We start from the raw sequence: 18,141 nt of genomic DNA, 5'->3' as shown, positions 1-18,141 counted from the left end.
ATGAAATGGAAAATACAATCTTGTTTAGTAAACTTGAACGACTTCTTGATGAGAAAATACGATTTTGTAACATGATTATATATTTGTACACTACTTTTAAATTGTTTAGACTTCTTATATGGTGAAAAATAGACACACTATATGTTATAAAAATAATCAATTTTACCTATTAAAAGTTTAATATTATCTTTTTGACGGATATATGAGCGAGAATGAACTAACCCCGTTCAAATTTCTCTAGTATTGTGTCACTTTTCTTGCCTTCTCACTTTATATATTGAGGAAAATGTGTTCTCTCACATAAATAATACAATGGAAGAATGTCTTGGGCCAGACAGAGGATGTGGTGAGTAAGAAGCCATTTTTATCTTGTTTTGGTCTAGTGGAGCTATGCATACGACCACAATATCTGTGATGAACCCCTTCTATTCTGATAGGAATTTGAAACAAAACCTCTCCTCAAGAGGGTAAATGGTATCAATTATCAATAGCTAATAACTTCATTCATGTATGTTTTCGAAAGGAAAAAAGATCAAAGCAATACAAAATCTCCGATAAATATTACATTCGAAGATTTTCTTATACACAAAACAATCAAATATATTGAAAGGTTTCTACTCAACATTTTATTTGATTTTGATAAGTTTGAAGCTAAATATACAGTTAAAGAAGTGAAAGAAAGCAAGTGTAACACAACCAAAAGCGCCACTCTTTGTAAATTTCAAAACAAGTTGTCAATGTAATCATATCCGTGACCAAGTTTAGCTTTGGAAACAGGCCAATCAACTAAAGTCTTCATAATGTCATTATTGGATAGAATATAGGCAAGGGATTTGTGTAATTTGAGTCATGAGGACAGAAGAATTGAAGTTAAATTTATCGGAATATTTAACTAGATACTTAGCAACAATAAGTTAAAGCTACTTGAAAGTCTAATTTTATAAGACACTTACTTTTACAAGTGAAAGCCTTTTAAGTCTACGCAGAACATGATTCAATCACTCTCACTTCCTTTAATTAATTCTCAAATGTCACAATATTTTTCTATCTATCTTATTCATCTTGACAGTTCAGTTTGCATTATAATTTTATCATTGAAATTACGTAGTCTCGGTCCGACTTTATTTTTTTGGCCTCCCATTTTTAGGCTATTTATTGCAAAGAGAATTAAGCAGGCCGAATCGTTATTTGTGGGAACTCTGGCATAGATCTTGCGGGGTGTGATCCATTCAAGCAATAATTCTCGCATTGTATGAACCTTCCTTCCACTGTCTTTCTGGCCCTCTCTCTCTCTCTCTCTCTCTCGTTTTGGTCATTGTGACTTCCATTTTCCGCCTTTTAGAGAGAGAAAAATTTTGAGGAAAGCCGAGGGAGAAAGTGAGAAACTGTCAAAGGTTCTTTCTTCTTGTTTTGACTCTGAAATTTTCAACTCAGATCTATTCCGGGTCTTCTGTTTTTGTTCAATTATTGTCGTTTCTTTTAGATTTCTTGTCGTGTTGCAACAAGCGCTCTATTTGGTGTTCTTGTTTGTCAGGAAGATTTCATAAGCGTCAGTTTTGAGTATTCCTATGAATAGATCACTCCGTACCTTGTTTTTCAGAAAATAGAAACATCATTATTAGTATTTTGTTCCTAAATCTTTGTAAACGAGTCTCAAAAATCCCAGTTGCCTTAATATTTTATTTCTCGATATTCATTTTAAAACCTTGGAATATCTACCCAGTCCTCTAAAGACCCAGCTCATTCATATGGGGATTCTCTAATCCATTCCCCAAGATTTTAGTTCTTTTAACAATCCAATTTTCTATAGAAGCCTTTCGCTTTCAATCAAATTTGATTTTTGGGTTGGGTTCTGCTTTTTGTGAAAATGGGCTGTGCATCTTCGAAGGAAAAAGTGTGCCAGAATTGTCAGGGACCTTATTCTCCGGTCAGGCGGAGCTACTCAATGCACGTACACCACCTGCCTCAAGAAACAGTGGATAGCTACCACTTGGTGGCTCTTACTTCCTCCACTTTAGGTTCTTTGAAGCTAGATGATCCATTGACTCAAAGTCCTAGTATTGATTACAAGGATCTGTTGATTCAGAATCATTGTTCCATCGTAGAAACTCCGGTTGAAAATAAGGAAATCGATAAAGCAAAGGTGGTGAAAGAGGACTTCGCAATGGGAATGATCGAGGCCAAGACTTGGTCTAAAATGACCAACGAGAAAATCCCAAAGATTGTTCCCATAACGCCCATTTGGACGCCTCCCGGCGAGCCAGAATTGATCAATGTTTGGGAGTTGATGGAGGGTCTTGATGACATTAGTCCTCTTAGACCTTCACGTCATCTTCGTGGCTTTTCCTTTCATGCATCTCAGAATCCAAGTTTATCTTCTCTAGACGAGCAACCAACGCCTAGAGCGAAAGAAAATGGCGAAGCGTCGCCTAAGCCTTTGTGGCTCGAAATGGCTGATAATGATTCGTGTTCGAATGATGCATCTATTGTCTCTGAATTTGATCCTGAAGTGATTGCCACTTTCAGAAGCGCACTCGAAGAGGATCTCCCTCTGGCCAGTCCAGTTTATCTCAAGGATGAGGCCTTGGTGAATAAGATTGCGCCACGTGGTACAGACAAGTTGATAGTGTATTTCACAAGCCTAAGAGGGGTGAGGAAGACGTACGAGGATTGTTGTCATGTTAGAGTGATTCTTAAAGGGTTAGGTGTTAAGGTTGATGAGAGGGATGTATCAATGCATTCTGGGTTCAAGGAAGAGTTGAAGGACTTATTGGGAGAAGGATTCAATGCTGGTGGCCTGCCGCGAGTTTTCTTGGGGAGAAAACACATTGGCGGGGCTGAGGAAATACGCCGGCTGAATGAGGATGGAAAGCTTGAGAAAGTGGTCAAAAGTTGTCAACTCGTGGGCGATGGTGGTGAAGGTGGAGGATACAGTGGTGGAGTTTGTGAAGCATGTGGAGATGTTCGATTTGTGCCATGTGAAACATGTTCAGGGAGTTGTAAAATCTATCATGAGGATGATTACAACTATGAAGAACACGGCGAGAGTAAGAACGAACATGGCTTTCATCGGTGCCACGATTGTAATGAAAATGGACTTATACGATGTCCAATATGTTGTGATTAAGTTTGATTGTTTCTTGTATAGTGAGAGTTTATTTTATTTTACTAACGTCAATGATTTGTTTTAAATAAGCTCATGTCTGTGTTAGAAGTCAATCTTTATTACAAAAAATGTTACTCAATTGTTATCAAATAATTCGAGGAATATACACATTTATTTCTTTCATCACACGTCTCTCTTCTTCACTATCAAATATTAAGTTGAGATCAACATTTGAATTTGACTAAGTTAGGGATAGGGTTCATAGGTGGCGAGTGGTAGCACCAAATTCTATTAGCGAGCCAAAGTTGAAAGCATGAAAATCTGGTTTGTTGTCTAATGACTACGTGAATAAACACTTTATCTATATTTTATACGACATTCTGGTAGCAGGTCGGCTCAATCATTCTCGCGAAGCTGTCCGTGGCCGACTTGGTTTATTTTTTTCATTTAAAGTACTTTGTAAATTCCCCAACAACTCAATTATTTAATGCTAACTGCAAGCACAGGCGGATCCAGGCCCGGGCTAGCACGGGCCAAGCCCAGATGCAGTCAATTTTTTTTTTTTTTCATCCCATGTAAAATTGAAAATCAGCCCGTGTGGTGTAAACCCAATTGCAACAAAAGGAGCAACTGACCCAACTTCAATTTATTGGCCCAAACAAAACATAAATTTTTTTTCCATTTAAACCCAAAACTAAAACCAAGCACAAAGCAAATTTAATTCTAATCCAACATTCTCCAACAACAGGTCCACTGGTCCAAAATGATTCCTCTCCAACCTTTTTTTTCAAATTTTCAATCCAAAAATTCTATAAAAAATTAAGGAACTCATTACCCTAATCAAAGATTTCATAGCCTAATACCTTCTAGTAGGTGCCGGCGTGCTGCGAAGAACCGTCAGTTCGCCGTGTAGGAGTCCAAATCGTCAGTCCGTCGACGCCAGTCACGCCACTGCTGTTCTCCATTTCTCCTGTGAGCCTCTCTCTGAATGGCTATTATGGATTTATGGTTTGTATTATGTAGAGTTTATAGACCATAGTTGTATAGGATAATAATAGGATTAGAAAATCTAAAATCTGAAAACAAGAAACGGAAATGAAAATGAAAATCGGAAACACCGAAACAGGAGGCCCGAATGCTGCTGGAAGTTAGAAACTAAAAAGAAGAAGAGTGACCCTTTTAATTTATAATTTTATATGGATTGTTGACACATGGATGGGAAGATTTTGATAAAGTTAAAAGTTAATTAATTAAATAATGGGAATTGTTTGTCACTTTGTCTGTTTGTGGCATATGGTTTAAAGCACAAATAGAATAGTAGATTATAGATATTATCTCATCTCATGTCTATCTTTTTAAGTCATTATTTTTATATTGTTTAAATTATTTTGATTGATTTTCACAAAATACAAAAATGAAACAATTGCAATAATTGTAAAGTAAATAAAAAATATTAAAAAAAAATGTATAATTGTACGGTAGTAACTTAGATTTTATAACTTGGACCATTTTTTATATATATTTGTCATTAATATTATATTGATTATTGAGTATGAATTTTTTAAAAATTGAAGTTTTCTTAGATTTCGATTGGCAACATGCTTAATTGAATTATTTTTCGATTTCAAAAATGCAGTAAACTTATCATTATCAAGGCTTAGACGTAGTCCCGGTCCAACGAACATGTAGGAAAAGCAAATTGCAAGAACTTAATATACTCCCTCGTCACTTGTAAGTAAATGCTCTCGTCTCTCCACTTGGGGCCTTGTCGGCAAATTATTGAATTATTTAATTAATTATTGTTGAAATGTTGCCTTGTCGGTTTAATGACTTGTTTTTGCCTTGTTGGCATGTTGCCTTGTCGGCTTAATGATTTTTGTTGTTGTCTTGTTGGTTTAATAATTGTTGTTGTTGCCTTATCAACTTAGTGAATTATTTTTTTATTGTCGCTAGAATAATATCATTGATGATTGATTTTTTCTTTTTTACCTTTTTTTTGCAATTGTAAGAATTGAAAATGGAAGGTCAACCTCCTCTCAAGAAGAATAAGAACTTGTTTTCATTCTTCCAAAGGGCTGGACGACCTGCTGAAAGTACAACTTCTGAGGGACTAACTGAAGATCTACCTTCATTTCCTTCGGAAGTTGAACATCATTCATCCTCAAATATTAGCATTGAACGAGAACCAGGAAAAAGAAAGCAAATACTAGAATTTCCTTCTAATCTGGGGGATGAGATTAGAGTGGCATATCTAAAGGCTGGACCTTATCAACCAAGACTTGTTGATTATCGTAAGACACGAGGAAAATCTCAGTTTCGTTGCTTTCAGGCAAAATGGTTCAACCAGTTTCCTTGGTTAGAATATTCACCTACAACAGATAGAGTGTATTTCTTTTATTGTTATCTTTTCCAGAATGATGGAAATCCGTCCAATTGTTCGGCATTGGTAACTTCTGGATATAACAAGTGGAAGAGGGTTAATGACGGAGCAAAATGTGTATTTCTTACTCATTTACGATAATCGGAACATAATATGTGTGAGAGAAGAGCTAAAGATTTAATGAAACCGTCTCAACATATTGATAAAGTGATACGTACAATATCGAATGAAGAAGTTGAGAAACGTCGTCTACGTTTAAAGACTTCAATTCGAAGTGCACGTTGGCTAGCATTTCAAAGTTGTTCCTTTAGAGGTCATGATGAATCTTCATCTTCATTAAATCGTGGGAATTTTATTGAGATGATAAAAATTTTGGCAGAAACAAATACATAAATTGATAAAGTTGTGTTGAAAAATGCTCCAAAAAATGCCCAATACATTGCTCCGAGTATTCAAAAAGAAATCTTACACATAATGGCGAATAGAGTAAGAAGGATGATTCGTGAAGAAGTTGGGGATGGATACTTTTGTATTCTTGTTGATGAAGCACAAGATGCATCTAAGAGAGAACAAATGGCTATTATTTTGAGGTTTGTGAATGGTCAGGGTATTTTGACGGAACGCTACTTTGATATCAAAAGCGTCAGCGACACCACATCATCAAGTCTAAAAAATGAGATTGTAAATGTTCTTGCTCAACATGAACTTGAAGTGTCAAAAATGAGAGGCCAAGGATATGATGGTGCTAGTAATATGCAGGGCGCTTGGAATGGACTTCAGGCATTATTTCTTAGAGATTGTCCGTATACTTATTATGTCTACTGTTTTGCTCATCGATTACAGTTGGTATTGGTTTATGCAGCTAACGAAGTTGGTGTTATTTGGGAGTTCTTTTCTCATCTAGATAATATTATCAGTTCTTTCCCTAAACGCATTACAGAGTTACAATCTGCTCAAAGGAATGAAATTGAGCATATGTTAGCTACTGGGGAGCGTGAGTTAGGAAGTGGAGCAAATCAAGTGGGTAATTTACAATGATTAGGAGCAACTCGTTGGAGCTCTCATTATGACTCTATAAAGAGCTTGATAGATATGTATAATGCAACTTGCAAGGTATTTGAAGATCTTAGTGTTCATTGTCCAAATCGAAGATCTCGGGCAAACTTCCTGGCACTTACAAATATATGAAAAGTTTTGATTTTGTGTTCAGTTTGCATTTAATGCATACCATCATGAGAATAACCGATGTTCTTTGTTAGACTCTTCAAAGAAAATCGCAAGACATCTTGACTGTTATGAGATTTGTTTCTACCACAACAAAACTCCTTAACAAATTAAGAGATGATGATTAGGAAGAATTTCTTGGGGAAGTGAAAAAGTATTGTGCAAAACATGATATTGAGATACCCGACCTAGAAAGTTTGTATAAAATTGGTCCTTGTCGTTCTCGCGATCCAATTATAATGAAGCATCATTATCACTTTGATGTTTTCAATGAAGCAATAGATTACGTACTGATAGAATTAAATACAAGATTTAATGATACATCAGTTGAACTTCTCACACTTAGTGCAGCTTTGGATCCTAGAAATTCATTTGAATCATTTAACAATCATGACATTTGTACACTTGTTGAGAAATTCTATCCTGCAGATTTTACTCAGCAAGATATTCGTACTTTGGAATATGAATTGCGACATTATGAGCTAGATATGAAGGCTGAATCTCGATTTAAAGTATCCACACTTGTTGAGTTATGTCTATAGACTAACGAACAATATTTTAATGTCTTATTAAATACAGATAAAAGTTCGGCGTAAATCCCATTTTGCACATTGAAACTTCGCAAATGACGATTTCATAAATTCAAATACATCGATTCCTCGAAAGGGTATCCAACTCTTTAAATTATTATTCATTAGCCACTAAGAAACACTAGAATAATACCATGTATGTGTGCCTTTTTCACTAAATATTGAAAGGAAAATGTCATATAGTTGATAAATCATAAATCTATGATGATCTTATCAATCGACTTCAAAGGACATTATTCATTAATCACAAATAGAAGGCAACAATAGCAAGCAAAACAATAAGCAATATATAAACACGCAACTTTTTGCAATTGGGATTCGAGCCCATTTTTGCTAATAACTTTTGTTGACGTAAAAAATTGTAGGGACTATTCTTGAGCCAACTTTTCAAAAAAAAGACCCTTTTTTATTGATGGTAAAAGGTGAGATTGTATGTTTTGTGTTGATTATCAAGAGTTAAGTTGCTCCAAGCATGTGTATGGAAGCCCCCTCCCCGGAAAGGGACCATTTTCTGCTATTTATAGAAGGTCTCAGCTGAAATTATGTCATATCAATTAAATCAGCTACAGTGTCAAGCTAGAACGACGCGTCACCGATCTCTCTTTCAATTGGTGGATGAGGTCGGTAGACATCATGCCAATGTTTCTTTCGGGTAATGATGGCCTGCCAAAGATAGGGGAACCAATGTGGTTGATTGGTGGGCTCGGGCGGTCCTGATGTCATCTATTACAAGTGTATGTGATTGATAGGATGATATGATAGGATGTAAGGGATCTGTAATCATTATATTCTTTGGGGATTACGGCGGCATTGAGACCGAGCTGGACTTCTGTGGCCAAACTGGAATGCATATGAGGTGGGGCTTGCGAGCAATAGACATGAGATCGGAGGTCGGTGGTCAACAACTTTCGAACAACTTTCTTTAAAAAACCCTTTTATTCAGACAAAATATTTTTAAAAAATTATTCAGACATGTTCTACTTAATTTCAAAAGTAGCCTTTGACTTCAAAAGGCCTATCAAACGAATCCTTTATGTACCCTTCACTTAGCTAGCAAATTTTCGATTTGATAATAAAAATACCATCCAATTTTCACATGCACAAAATGTATTAACTATTAAATGGGTTGGGAACGACGCACAATTTAGGTTTAATTGCTAAAATAGAGCTGAAGGTGTTCTAATGTTATTTAATACTTGTGTTTCAATTCTCTAAGATATTTGCAATTGTAATAGATGGGAGTGTTTAAGTTCACTACGGATTTGTGATTACAAGGCCGGCACTTGAGATGCCACCAATGAAATTTCAAATAATCTAATTAAATTAATCTTACTAGACATTTTTTTACCAGATAACATTTGTTTGATTTAGCTAAAAAATATATGTTTAATAGATTTGGATAAAAATTAAGAATAAAGCTACTTGTCCAGATTTAAAAACAGGGAGGAAAAAGACAGATTGATGTGTCAGAAAATGATTCGGTATTTTTGTTTTAATTTTTCAAACTGTCCAATCGTGCATCGATACATGTCCTATCTAAATTTGAGTCTAGTTTTGAGCTTGGATGTGTAGTATAATTGAAAATTTAATAAAATATGTGGTTGAAAATTCATAAAAATCGTGAGTCCTATGTGATTTGAAAGATGAATTTGTCCAAATGAGTTCCCAACAACAAAGGAATTAATTATAGAACTGAAGGATCCAAAAGTTGAATTGCACAAAAATTTATGGGCCTCTTGCATGAAAATCTGTCCAGTAATTACAAGTTGGGTTTTACAGGGCCCATGTGGTGCAGGTCCTTACGAGTTCATATAAAAGTTGAGCTGTATTCAATCTGGATATTTAAAATTTTTTAACGATTTTAATTTAAAAAAATTAGGTTCATTTTTTCAAGGCATTTTAAGATTCTATAAAAGTTTTGAGTATTATAGACTTTTCAAAAAGTTTTGGGACATTAAATCAATCTCAAAAAGTCACGGATATTTAAAATTCAATAATTTTTATAAATCCCTCAAACACTAACTTTTATGCGGAATGTAGAAACACAAAAATAAAAGTTTCTCATATTATTTATAAAATTGTGAAAAATGTCACTTAATTCGTAGGCGGGTTGCATCATAGTATTTGTTCCAATCTATGAAAGACCCTCGCTCGAACGCAGTAGGAAGCCATGCACGTTGGTCGGTCTAACTTTCGTAAAGTCAATAAGGCTTTATGTTTACCATTGTTCCTAGCCCAAGGTGTATACCCCCATATCAATAGCATATGGAGAATTCGCATATATAGTTTATCCTCAAGATTTTGAAAAACTTCCAAAAGAAAACAAAAGAGGGGGAAAAAGGGAAAAATGCCTTTCAAGCTACAATATTTCTCTTTTCCTTATCATTCTACTACCTAGGGCCATGCTACCAAAAATTAATATTTTTCATCTTCAAATTGTTCTTAGTATTATTTTCATTTCCTTTTTTTCCTCTCTCTTTTTTCTATCATATTCTCCTTTTCTATGAAAAAATTAAAAATAAAAAAATAAAAAGTCTTACAAGATTTTTCGCTTCTTTTTCATCGTTTCTTCCAATTTTCTATGGAAAAGGATTGCTTTTTAATTAAAATCTGAATAAAAATAGATTAATTAGTAATTAAATTTTATATATTCGTTGCTTAATTAATTTTTATTTTATTTTCTACATGTTTTGGACATACTGTCAGAATTGAACATTAGAGATTTCTTTTTTCTTTTTAATGAAAGTGTATTGCAATGTTATATTTTTTTTTATGTAGTGTGTGTGTGTGTATTTTACTTTGATTGTTTATTTTTTTCTAATTGAGGTGATTTTAAAAAACAATTATTGAGATGAAAAATATAATTTTTTTACTCTATGTTCTGGATTATTTGGTCATGCACATAGCGATTGAGAATATTACGATAACGTAATGCATACCTACATAATTCAATAAAATAATTATGTGTAGTAAAATCAAGAAAGTCTTAAAAAGTCAAATTGATTCTATAAAAATCTATATAAGTCTTTAAATGAAAGTTTATAGAAGCCTATGAAAGACTTTCGATGATTTCGTAAAAGTTCATCAAGCCATATGTTGATGTAGCTAAAAATAAGATTTTTAGTAGATTTTGGTAAAAGTTAATTAAATTTGTTGTTGAAAAAATAATAAAAATTATGGATCCAATGAAATATGTGATTAAAATTAATTGTTGATTTTGATTTTTATCAACTTTTTAAGCGACACTAAACATGGACTAAATCTACAAAATTCGATCACTTGGAAAGTTTCTGAAAAGAATTTAAAAGTTCAAATTTATTACACCTCGTAACAATTCTGAATCCAAAATTATCGGAAAATTACAAGTTTATTAAATTATTGACTAACACCTCATGCTAATAGCAAACAAAATATTCTACACGAGATTTTACAAATAAACATCAAGTAATTTTTTTCTTAACGTCTTAAAAGACTGTTGACATATAAAAATTCAGCCCAAATCGAACGATCCCAAGGAATGAAGTCCGATTGGAGGATCCCCAAATTAGATAGCCCAAAGAACGAAGCCCAATCAGACAATTCAGGATGAAGGCCCAAGTAGGGAGGCCCATGAATGCGGTAACACCATCACCAAAACTTGCAAGTCGCCCAAGATCTGAGCGAATGGAATGTCATGCAGTCGCCCAGAGCTGCTACTCTATTCTCGTCCAAACCTTCGAGTCGCCCAAAGTCTTAGCAAACATGAAGTGTTATGGTTATCAAGAAGCGCAGTTATCAAAGCAGTTATTAAGCAACCCTATCCGTTCCACGATTCAAGGAATTCAATTGAAGACGGTTGAATGACAAAGAGTAATAGCAGCAGTTAGAAAAGGCAGTTCCATGACAAGTTGACCATTACGAGGAAAGTTGGCAGTTATAGAACGATCAAGCGGTTTTTAGGCGGTTGATCACAAAGAGATCATCCAGGGAGTATAAAAGGAAGAAAAGACATAGAGCAAAAGACCCGAATCAAAAACTCTCAAACAAAGAACATGTAACTTTAAATTTCTTAGTTTAGATTTAAGCACTTCTTTCACAGTAACTCGTGTGTTTGCGCCCCTTGGAGGCATTCTGTTTTTACTTTCCGATTGTAAAGTTATCGCCAATAAAAAACGCCCCTTTTTGGGACTTTGTCTCAAGAGATTTGTCCCTTACACAATCGTCTGATCCCTTTTTAATTGTTAGCGACTAACCCGAGCGAAACAATTTGGCATGCCCAGTGGGACAGTGGTATTTGGTGTTGAAAATACAAAAGGTGAAACAATATGCCTCAGAAATCCGATAAGGAAGCAGCAAGTCAGGGAGGTGTCCAGTCTGTGATCGAATGATATGAGGAACAGTATGCCTCTCCACGAACAGATGGACAGAATCAGAGCAGTAACAGTCGTTACGAACCAATGACAGAGTTGAGTCCTCGAACTATGCGTGCACTACTTGGAGAACTCACACAAGATGTCGTTGAACAGGTAAATCTTCGAAATATTCATAATATGGAAAGATTTACCCAAAATGGGAATGCACATTATGACAACATGGCCAAACAACTAAACACTTTGAACGAAATAATGAATAAGTTAGTAGGCCAAATATGTCAACCGGTTCTGCCTCTTGCAAACCACTTTCAAACTAGGACAATTGTGGGACATAATCCCTCGGTCCTAAATTCGAATTAAGGGATAGAACTACTTTCTGGTCCCTCTACTTTAAACCAAGGGAGTGGTACAGTGCCAAATCAGAACAATGGTAGTGGTGCGCCTAACTTGGGGGGTAATTCAAATGTAAGAGATAATGTCCTAAACAATGGACAGAATACCCCACGTGTTAATGAGAGAATAGATGTTCAGGCTAATGGTAATGACCCAAATCATGGTAACTTTGTTGCCAATCAAGGACCAAACATCAAGCCTCATGCAAATCAACCGGTTAACCAACATGTAGGAATTCCATATGACCCCAACGTCATGTTGAGGAATCAGATTATGGAAATCGTACAGGATCAGATGGCTTTTGGGGTGCGTCCTGTCAGTAGGCCGACTTACACAAAGCCATATCCTGATTGGGTAGACCAAGCATATCCATGGCCTAGAGGATATAAAGTGCCAAAATTCCCACTGTTTACCGGTTTAGGTGAGGTGTCTACTTTAGAACACATAGGGCGATTCACATTGCAAAGTGATGATGTAACTGATTACCATAAAATGAGGTTTTTCCCTAGTTCATTAACAGGAGTAGCTTTCTCCTGGTTCATCAACTTACCAGCGAACTCTGTTTAAACATGGCAACAATTGGAACAATTATTCCACGCTCAGTTTTATAAAACTGAGTCTGAAGTTACTTTGGCTGATTTGGCGAATCTACATCAAATGCCAAACGAATGGGCAGAAAGTTTTCTCCAAAGGTTCAAGACAGGAAGAAGCAAGTGTTTTGTACCTCTGCCCGAAAAAGAATTTGTCAAAATCGCTCAGGGTTGCTTGAGCTTTGATTTAAAAAAGAAATTCCAAGACAAGGAATTTCCTGACCTTTTTCAATTGAGTACGAATGTGATTAAGTATAAATGACTGATAAGAGAAAAAGAGCAGATGAAAAATTCTAGTAAAGGAACTTATTACAAAGACCCAAATTTTGACGTTCATACCATCAGCGACGAGTCATACGATCAAGCCGAAATGTGTTTGGTCGAATTGGTCAAAGGAGACACGTATACTTGTCCTATAATGGCTAAGCCTAGACCATCGGGTAAGGATGAGCCCATGAAAGATGGAAACATAAAGGCTAGAACGTTCTCGTTCGATGTAACCAAGGCTGACCTTATATTTGATAAGTTATATAGGGATAAGCAGATAAAGCTGAGCGATAAGTATAAATTGCCAAACCCTGAACAAATTAAGGGTAACAAATATTGTAAGTGGCATAATGCATGGTCACATTTGACTAACAATTGCTTGGTTTTTCATCATGTATTGCAGGATGCCATTGAATCAGGACGAATTACGTTTGACGATAAGAAGAAGATGACAGTGGATGAAAATCCTTTTCCACAGCCACTTGGAGTGAACATGGTAACGTCTGGTTTCAAAAATAAGTTGCCAAAATTCAAGTTGATCATAGATGATGGAGAAGAGGACCCTGGACCACATCCCAGTGTCTTTGAACGAATCAAGGGGAAGGAGTCAAAGAAGGACGAAGACGTCCTGTGTGCAAGATGTAAAAGAGAAGTGAGTGGGAACACGGAGAAACCAGGGATATGGCAGCATCCCCATCGCCCTACTTTCTTCCCAAACACTCAGTCTGGTAGAGGGCGAGGTACATCATTCTATAGAGGACCGCCTTTTGAGAGGCAGTTCAGGCCAGTAGATAATGGGAGAACCTTCAGGCCGCAACCCCGCCGGCCAAATGTATGGCATTCGTTCCAGTATAATGCAGGAAGGTCAATACCCTTCAATGAGATGACTAGAACCCAACAAAGGCGTTTCCTACGAAACTATGGACGAATGATGAGGCAGCAATAGGGAGTGCCACATCCTAAAGCGCCTAAGCTACTCAAGGTAGCCAATCAAAATATTCTCAAAGATAGTGAAGAAACCGGTACAGATGAAACAATGAAAGAGCTAACAAAAACTTCTTCTAGGAGATCAAAGTTTGAGCGAGATAGAAGGGATGGAGAAGATCCAGATCAGCCCCTTACTATCCAGTTCGGTACGTTACCTCCTGTCGTGGCTAATAATTACTTACTGGCCAATGAATTCAAGAATAAAGAAAAAGAAGAAGAAGAAAGGGAGGACAACGAAGGAGAGGCTTGCGTGTTAGAATGTGAAGAAGGTCAGACTTCTAGAGAGGCCTACAATGATGAAGAAGACGACGGGATGACAGACATCGAAGAAGAAATCGACCTAGAAGCAGAAAGAAGAAGGAGAGGAGTATCGCACAATACTCTATTAAAGCAACTACATCGAGAGGGAGTTCGCGAAGTAGACTTGTTGGGAGAACCATCTAGGCATTCTTTCGATTTCTACATACTGTACGGGACGCCCAAAAGGAAGAAGAGAGTGCCTCGCTCTGAAAAGTATGGATCACCTCCAAGAATAATGCCCCTTCCCATAGGTTGGGTAACTGATGAGGAAGCATTAGAAAACAGTAAGGAGGAAATTCAGGAGACAGAGGCTCAGCGCGATATGCTGCAGGTCGACTTATCATAGAGGAATAATTCGACAGAAAACAAGCAGGAAGTGGAAATAGAAGCTGCCGAAAAGGTTATTTTTAAACGGCCAGCCATGAAATTGACTAAACACTTGAGGTCATTATACGTTAAAGCTCTAGTTAACGGCATCCCTGTGGTAAAAGTGCTTGTTGACAATGGAGCAGCTATAAATACCATTCCATCTAGGGTGATGAGGAAATTTGCAAAGACAGAGGGTGACATGATTCTAACAGAAGTCATCCTTACAAGTTTCAATGGAAGAGCAACTTCAGTTAAGGGAGTTATGCCATTGGACATAACTATAGGGACAACTACTAGGACCACAGTTTTTTTTGTAATAGATGGTCCTACTAGTTACAATGTATTACTAGGAAGAGATTGGATACACGAAAGTCGCTGCATACCCTCATCACCCCATCAATGCCTGGTCTTTTGGAACAACAAGGGTGAAGCAGGGGTGGTGCAGGCCGATCATAGGCCGTTTGTCGCAGAAGCAAACTCAGTGGAAAGGTTTATGTACGAAGGAAACTATGGACCTGTCAGGGTAGTCCAAAATGGGGAAGAGACTCAGATCGTCGCACAGAGTGAAGAGCCATTTTCAGTGGATGCACTCACTGAAATGTTCAGCCAAATGAGACCAAATATAGTGATCTTAGAAGAGCTAGTAATTAGCAAAAGAATAATCAATGAGTCTTGAATGGATTCTAAGCTACAAAAGCAAATAGCCGATATTCAGGCCTTCAAAGCCAGATTAATGGCTTTCAATAAAGAATGCAAGGACAAAACGAAAGAAGAGGCAACCCTAAGAGCGCTGAAAGACAAATGTGCAGTATTCGAGTTAGAACAAAGCATTGGCCGAGAAGTCAACAAGGTGGACTGTTTAGAAGAAGAAGTACTTACAAGGGAACNAGGAAAATCTCAATCTCGTCGCTCTCAGGCAAAATGGTTCAACCAGTTTCCTTGGTTAGAATATTCACCTACAACAGATAGAGTATATTGCTTTTATTGTTATCTTTTCCGGAATGATGGAAATCCGTCCAATTGTTCGGCATTGGTAACTTCTGGATATAACAAGTGGAAGAGGGTTAATGACGGAGCAAAATGTGTATTTCTTACTCATTTACGATCATCGGAACATAATATGTGTGAGAGAAGAGCTAAAGATTTAATGAAACCGTCTCAACATATTGATAAAGTGATACGTACAATATCGAATGAAGAAGTTGAGAAACGTCGTCTACGTTTAAAGACTTCAATTCGAAGTGCACGTTGGCTAGCATTTCAAAGTTGTTCCTTTAGAGGTCATGATGAATCTTCATCTTCATTAAATCGTGGGAATTTTATTGAGATGATAAAAATTTTGGCAGAAACAAATACAGAAATTGATAAAGTTGTGTTGAAAAATGCTCCAAAAAATGCCCAATACATTGCTCCGAGTATTCAAAAAGAAATCTTACACATAATGGCGAATAGAGTAAGAAGGATGATTCGTGAAGAAGTTGGGGATGGATACTTTTGTATTCTTGTTGATGAAGCACAAGATGCATCTAAGAGAGAACAAATGGCTATTATTTTGAGGTTTGTGAATGGTCAGGGTATTTTGACGGAACGCTACTTTGATATCAAAAGCGTCAGCGACACCACATTATCAAGTCTAAAAAATGAGATTGTAAATGTTCTTGCTCAACATGAACTTGAAGTGTCAAAAATGAGAGGCCAAGGATATGATGGTGCTAGTAATATGCAGGGCGCTTGGAATGGACTTCAGGCATTATTTCTTAGAGATTGTCCGTATGCGTATTACGTCCACTGTTTCGCTCATCGATTACAATTGGTATTGGTTTATGCAGCTAAAGAAGTTGATGTTATTTGGGAGTTCTTTTCTCATCTGGACAATATTATCAACATTATCACTTCTTCCCCTAAGCGTGTTATGGAGTTACAATCTGCTCAAAGAATTGAAATTGAGCATATGTTAGCTATCGGGGAGCGTGAGTCTGGAAGTGGAGCAAATCAAGTGGGTAATTTACAACGATTAGGAGCAACTCGTTGGAGTTCGCATTATGACTCTATAAAGAGCTTAATAAATATGTATAATGCAACTTGCGCAGTGTTTGAAAATCTTAGTGTTCATTGTCCAAATGGAAAATCTCGAGGTGAAGTTCGTGGTACTTACAAACATATGAAAAGTTTTGATTTCGTGTTTAGTTTGCATTTAATGCATACCATTATGAGAATAACCGATGTTCTTTGTCAAGCCCTTCAAAGGAAATCTCAAGACATTCTGACCGCTATGAGATTCGTTTCGACTACAACAAAACTCCTCCACAAATTAAGAGATGATGATTGGGAAGAATTTCTTGAGGAAGTGAAAAAGTTTTGCTCAAAACATGATATTGAGATACCCGATCTAGAAAGTATATATAAGGTTGGTCCTTGCCGTTCTCGTGATCCAATTACAATAAAGCATCATTATCACTTTGATGTTTTCAATGAAACAATAGATTACGTATTGATGGAATTAAATATAAGATTTAATGATACATCAGTTGAACTTCTCACACTTAGTGCAGCGTTGGATCCTAGGGATTCATTTGCATCATTTAACAGTCACGATATTTGTACACTTGCTGAGAAATTCTATCCTGAAGATTTTTCAAAGGAAGATATTCGTACTTTGAAATATGAGTTGCGACACTATGAGCTAGATATGAAGACTGAATCTCGATTTCAAGTATCTACACTTGTTGAGTTATGTCGACAGTTAACTGAGAGTAGAAGATCGGAGATTTATGTTATGATTACTAGACTTATTTGTCTTGTACTGACTTTACCTGTTTCTATCGCGACTACCGAGCGAGCATTTTCATCAATGAAAAATGTGAAGACGGATCTTCGTAACAAAATGGAAGATGAATTTCTTGCTGATTGTATGACACTCTTCATCGAACGAGACCTTGCTCAAAAGATAGATATAGATTCTGTGATAGATGAATTTTATGTCTCAAAACCTCGTCGGGAACAGCTTCAAATTAAATGAATTTGACTTTAATATAATATACAAGTTTATTATATTGACTTTTAAATTTTAGCCCGTGCGCCAAAAATTCCTGGATCCGCCACTGACTGCAAGCAGTATCTAAAGTAATTAAATGGGTTTTCTTCAAATTAGGTTTGAAAAAAGAATCGTGGTTAGCACAATTTGTGCTGACTAATAGACTTCGATGTTAGCGGTCAATCAAAATTATAGACTAACGAACAATATTTTAATGTCTTATTAAATACAGATAAAAGTTCGGCGTAAATCCCATTTTGCACATTGAAACTTCGCAAATGACGATTTCATAAATTCAAATACATCGATTCCTCGAAAGGGTATCCAACTCTTTAAATTATTATTCATTAGCCACTAAGAAACACTAGAATAATACCATGTATGTGTGCCTTTTTCACTAAATATTGAAAGGAAAATGTCATATAGTTGATAAATCATAAATCTATGATGATCTTATCAATCGACTTCAAAGGACATTATTCATTAATCACAAATAGAAGGCAACAATAGCAAGCAAAACAATAAGCAATATATAAACACGCAACTTTT

The 18,141-nt window shown here is 36.2% G+C and overlaps 4 protein-coding genes across 4 annotated transcripts; all 4 read left to right on the top strand.

The window, feature by feature from the left end:
• Window positions 1-1,333: 1,333 nt before the first annotated feature.
• On the top strand, window positions 1,334-3,253 carry LOC111400899 (uncharacterized protein At5g39865-like). Its single transcript, XM_023028353.1, has one exon. The coding sequence runs from the start codon at window positions 1,868-1,870 to the stop codon at window positions 3,125-3,127; it is 1,260 nt and encodes a 419-aa protein (XP_022884121.1). The 5' UTR covers window positions 1,334-1,867; the 3' UTR covers window positions 3,128-3,253.
• A 1,870-nt stretch (window positions 3,254-5,123) lies between these two features.
• LOC111400161 lies at window positions 5,124-5,627 on the top strand. Its single transcript, XM_023027592.1, has one exon. The coding sequence runs from the start codon at window positions 5,124-5,126 to the stop codon at window positions 5,625-5,627; it is 504 nt and encodes a 167-aa protein (XP_022883360.1).
• Window positions 5,628-5,960: 333 nt separating this feature from the next.
• On the top strand, window positions 5,961-8,549 carry LOC111400160. Its single transcript, XM_023027590.1, has 4 exons — window positions 5,961-6,506; window positions 6,839-7,222; window positions 8,050-8,190; window positions 8,517-8,549. Exons 1-4 carry the CDS (start codon window positions 5,961-5,963, stop codon window positions 8,547-8,549), a joined length of 1,104 nt encoding a protein of 367 aa, XP_022883358.1.
• Window positions 8,550-13,696: 5,147 nt separating this feature from the next.
• Window positions 13,697-17,577, top strand: LOC111400159 (zinc finger MYM-type protein 1-like). Its single transcript, XM_023027589.1, has 2 exons — window positions 13,697-13,766; window positions 15,524-17,577. The coding sequence occupies exons 1-2, from the start codon at window positions 13,697-13,699 to the stop codon at window positions 17,575-17,577; spliced, it is 2,124 nt and encodes a 707-aa protein (XP_022883357.1).
• Window positions 17,578-18,141: the final 564 nt, after the last annotated feature.

Source organism: Olea europaea, chromosome 10, assembly GCF_002742605.1.
Source record: "Olea europaea var. sylvestris chromosome 10, O_europaea_v1, whole genome shotgun sequence".
NCBI lineage: Eukaryota > Viridiplantae > Streptophyta > Magnoliopsida > Lamiales > Oleaceae > Olea > Olea europaea.
This window is presented reverse-complemented; position numbering and strand designations above follow the sequence as displayed.

Coding starts and splice junctions, on each gene's coding strand:
- LOC111400899 (XM_023028353.1), top strand. CDS start 1,868: ATGGGCTGTGCATCTTCGAAGGAAAAAGTGTGCCAGAATTGTCAGGGA.
- LOC111400161 (XM_023027592.1), top strand. CDS start 5,124: ATGGAAGGTCAACCTCCTCTCAAGAAGAATAAGAACTTGTTTTCATTC.
- LOC111400160 (XM_023027590.1), top strand. CDS start 5,961: ATGGCGAATAGAGTAAGAAGGATGATTCGTGAAGAAGTTGGGGATGGA. Junction 7,223..8,049: donor AGGCTGAATCTCGATTTAAA/GTATCCACACTT, acceptor TGTGATTGATAG/GATGATATGATAGGATGTAA. Junction 8,191..8,516: donor CAATAGACATGAGATCGGAG/GTCGGTGGTCAA, acceptor CAATTCTCTAAG/ATATTTGCAATTGTAATAGA.
- LOC111400159 (XM_023027589.1), top strand. CDS start 13,697: ATGGGAGAACCTTCAGGCCGCAACCCCGCCGGCCAAATGTATGGCATT. Junction 13,767..15,523: donor TTCCAGTATAATGCAGGAAG/GTCAATACCCTT, acceptor CACCTACAACAG/ATAGAGTATATTGCTTTTAT.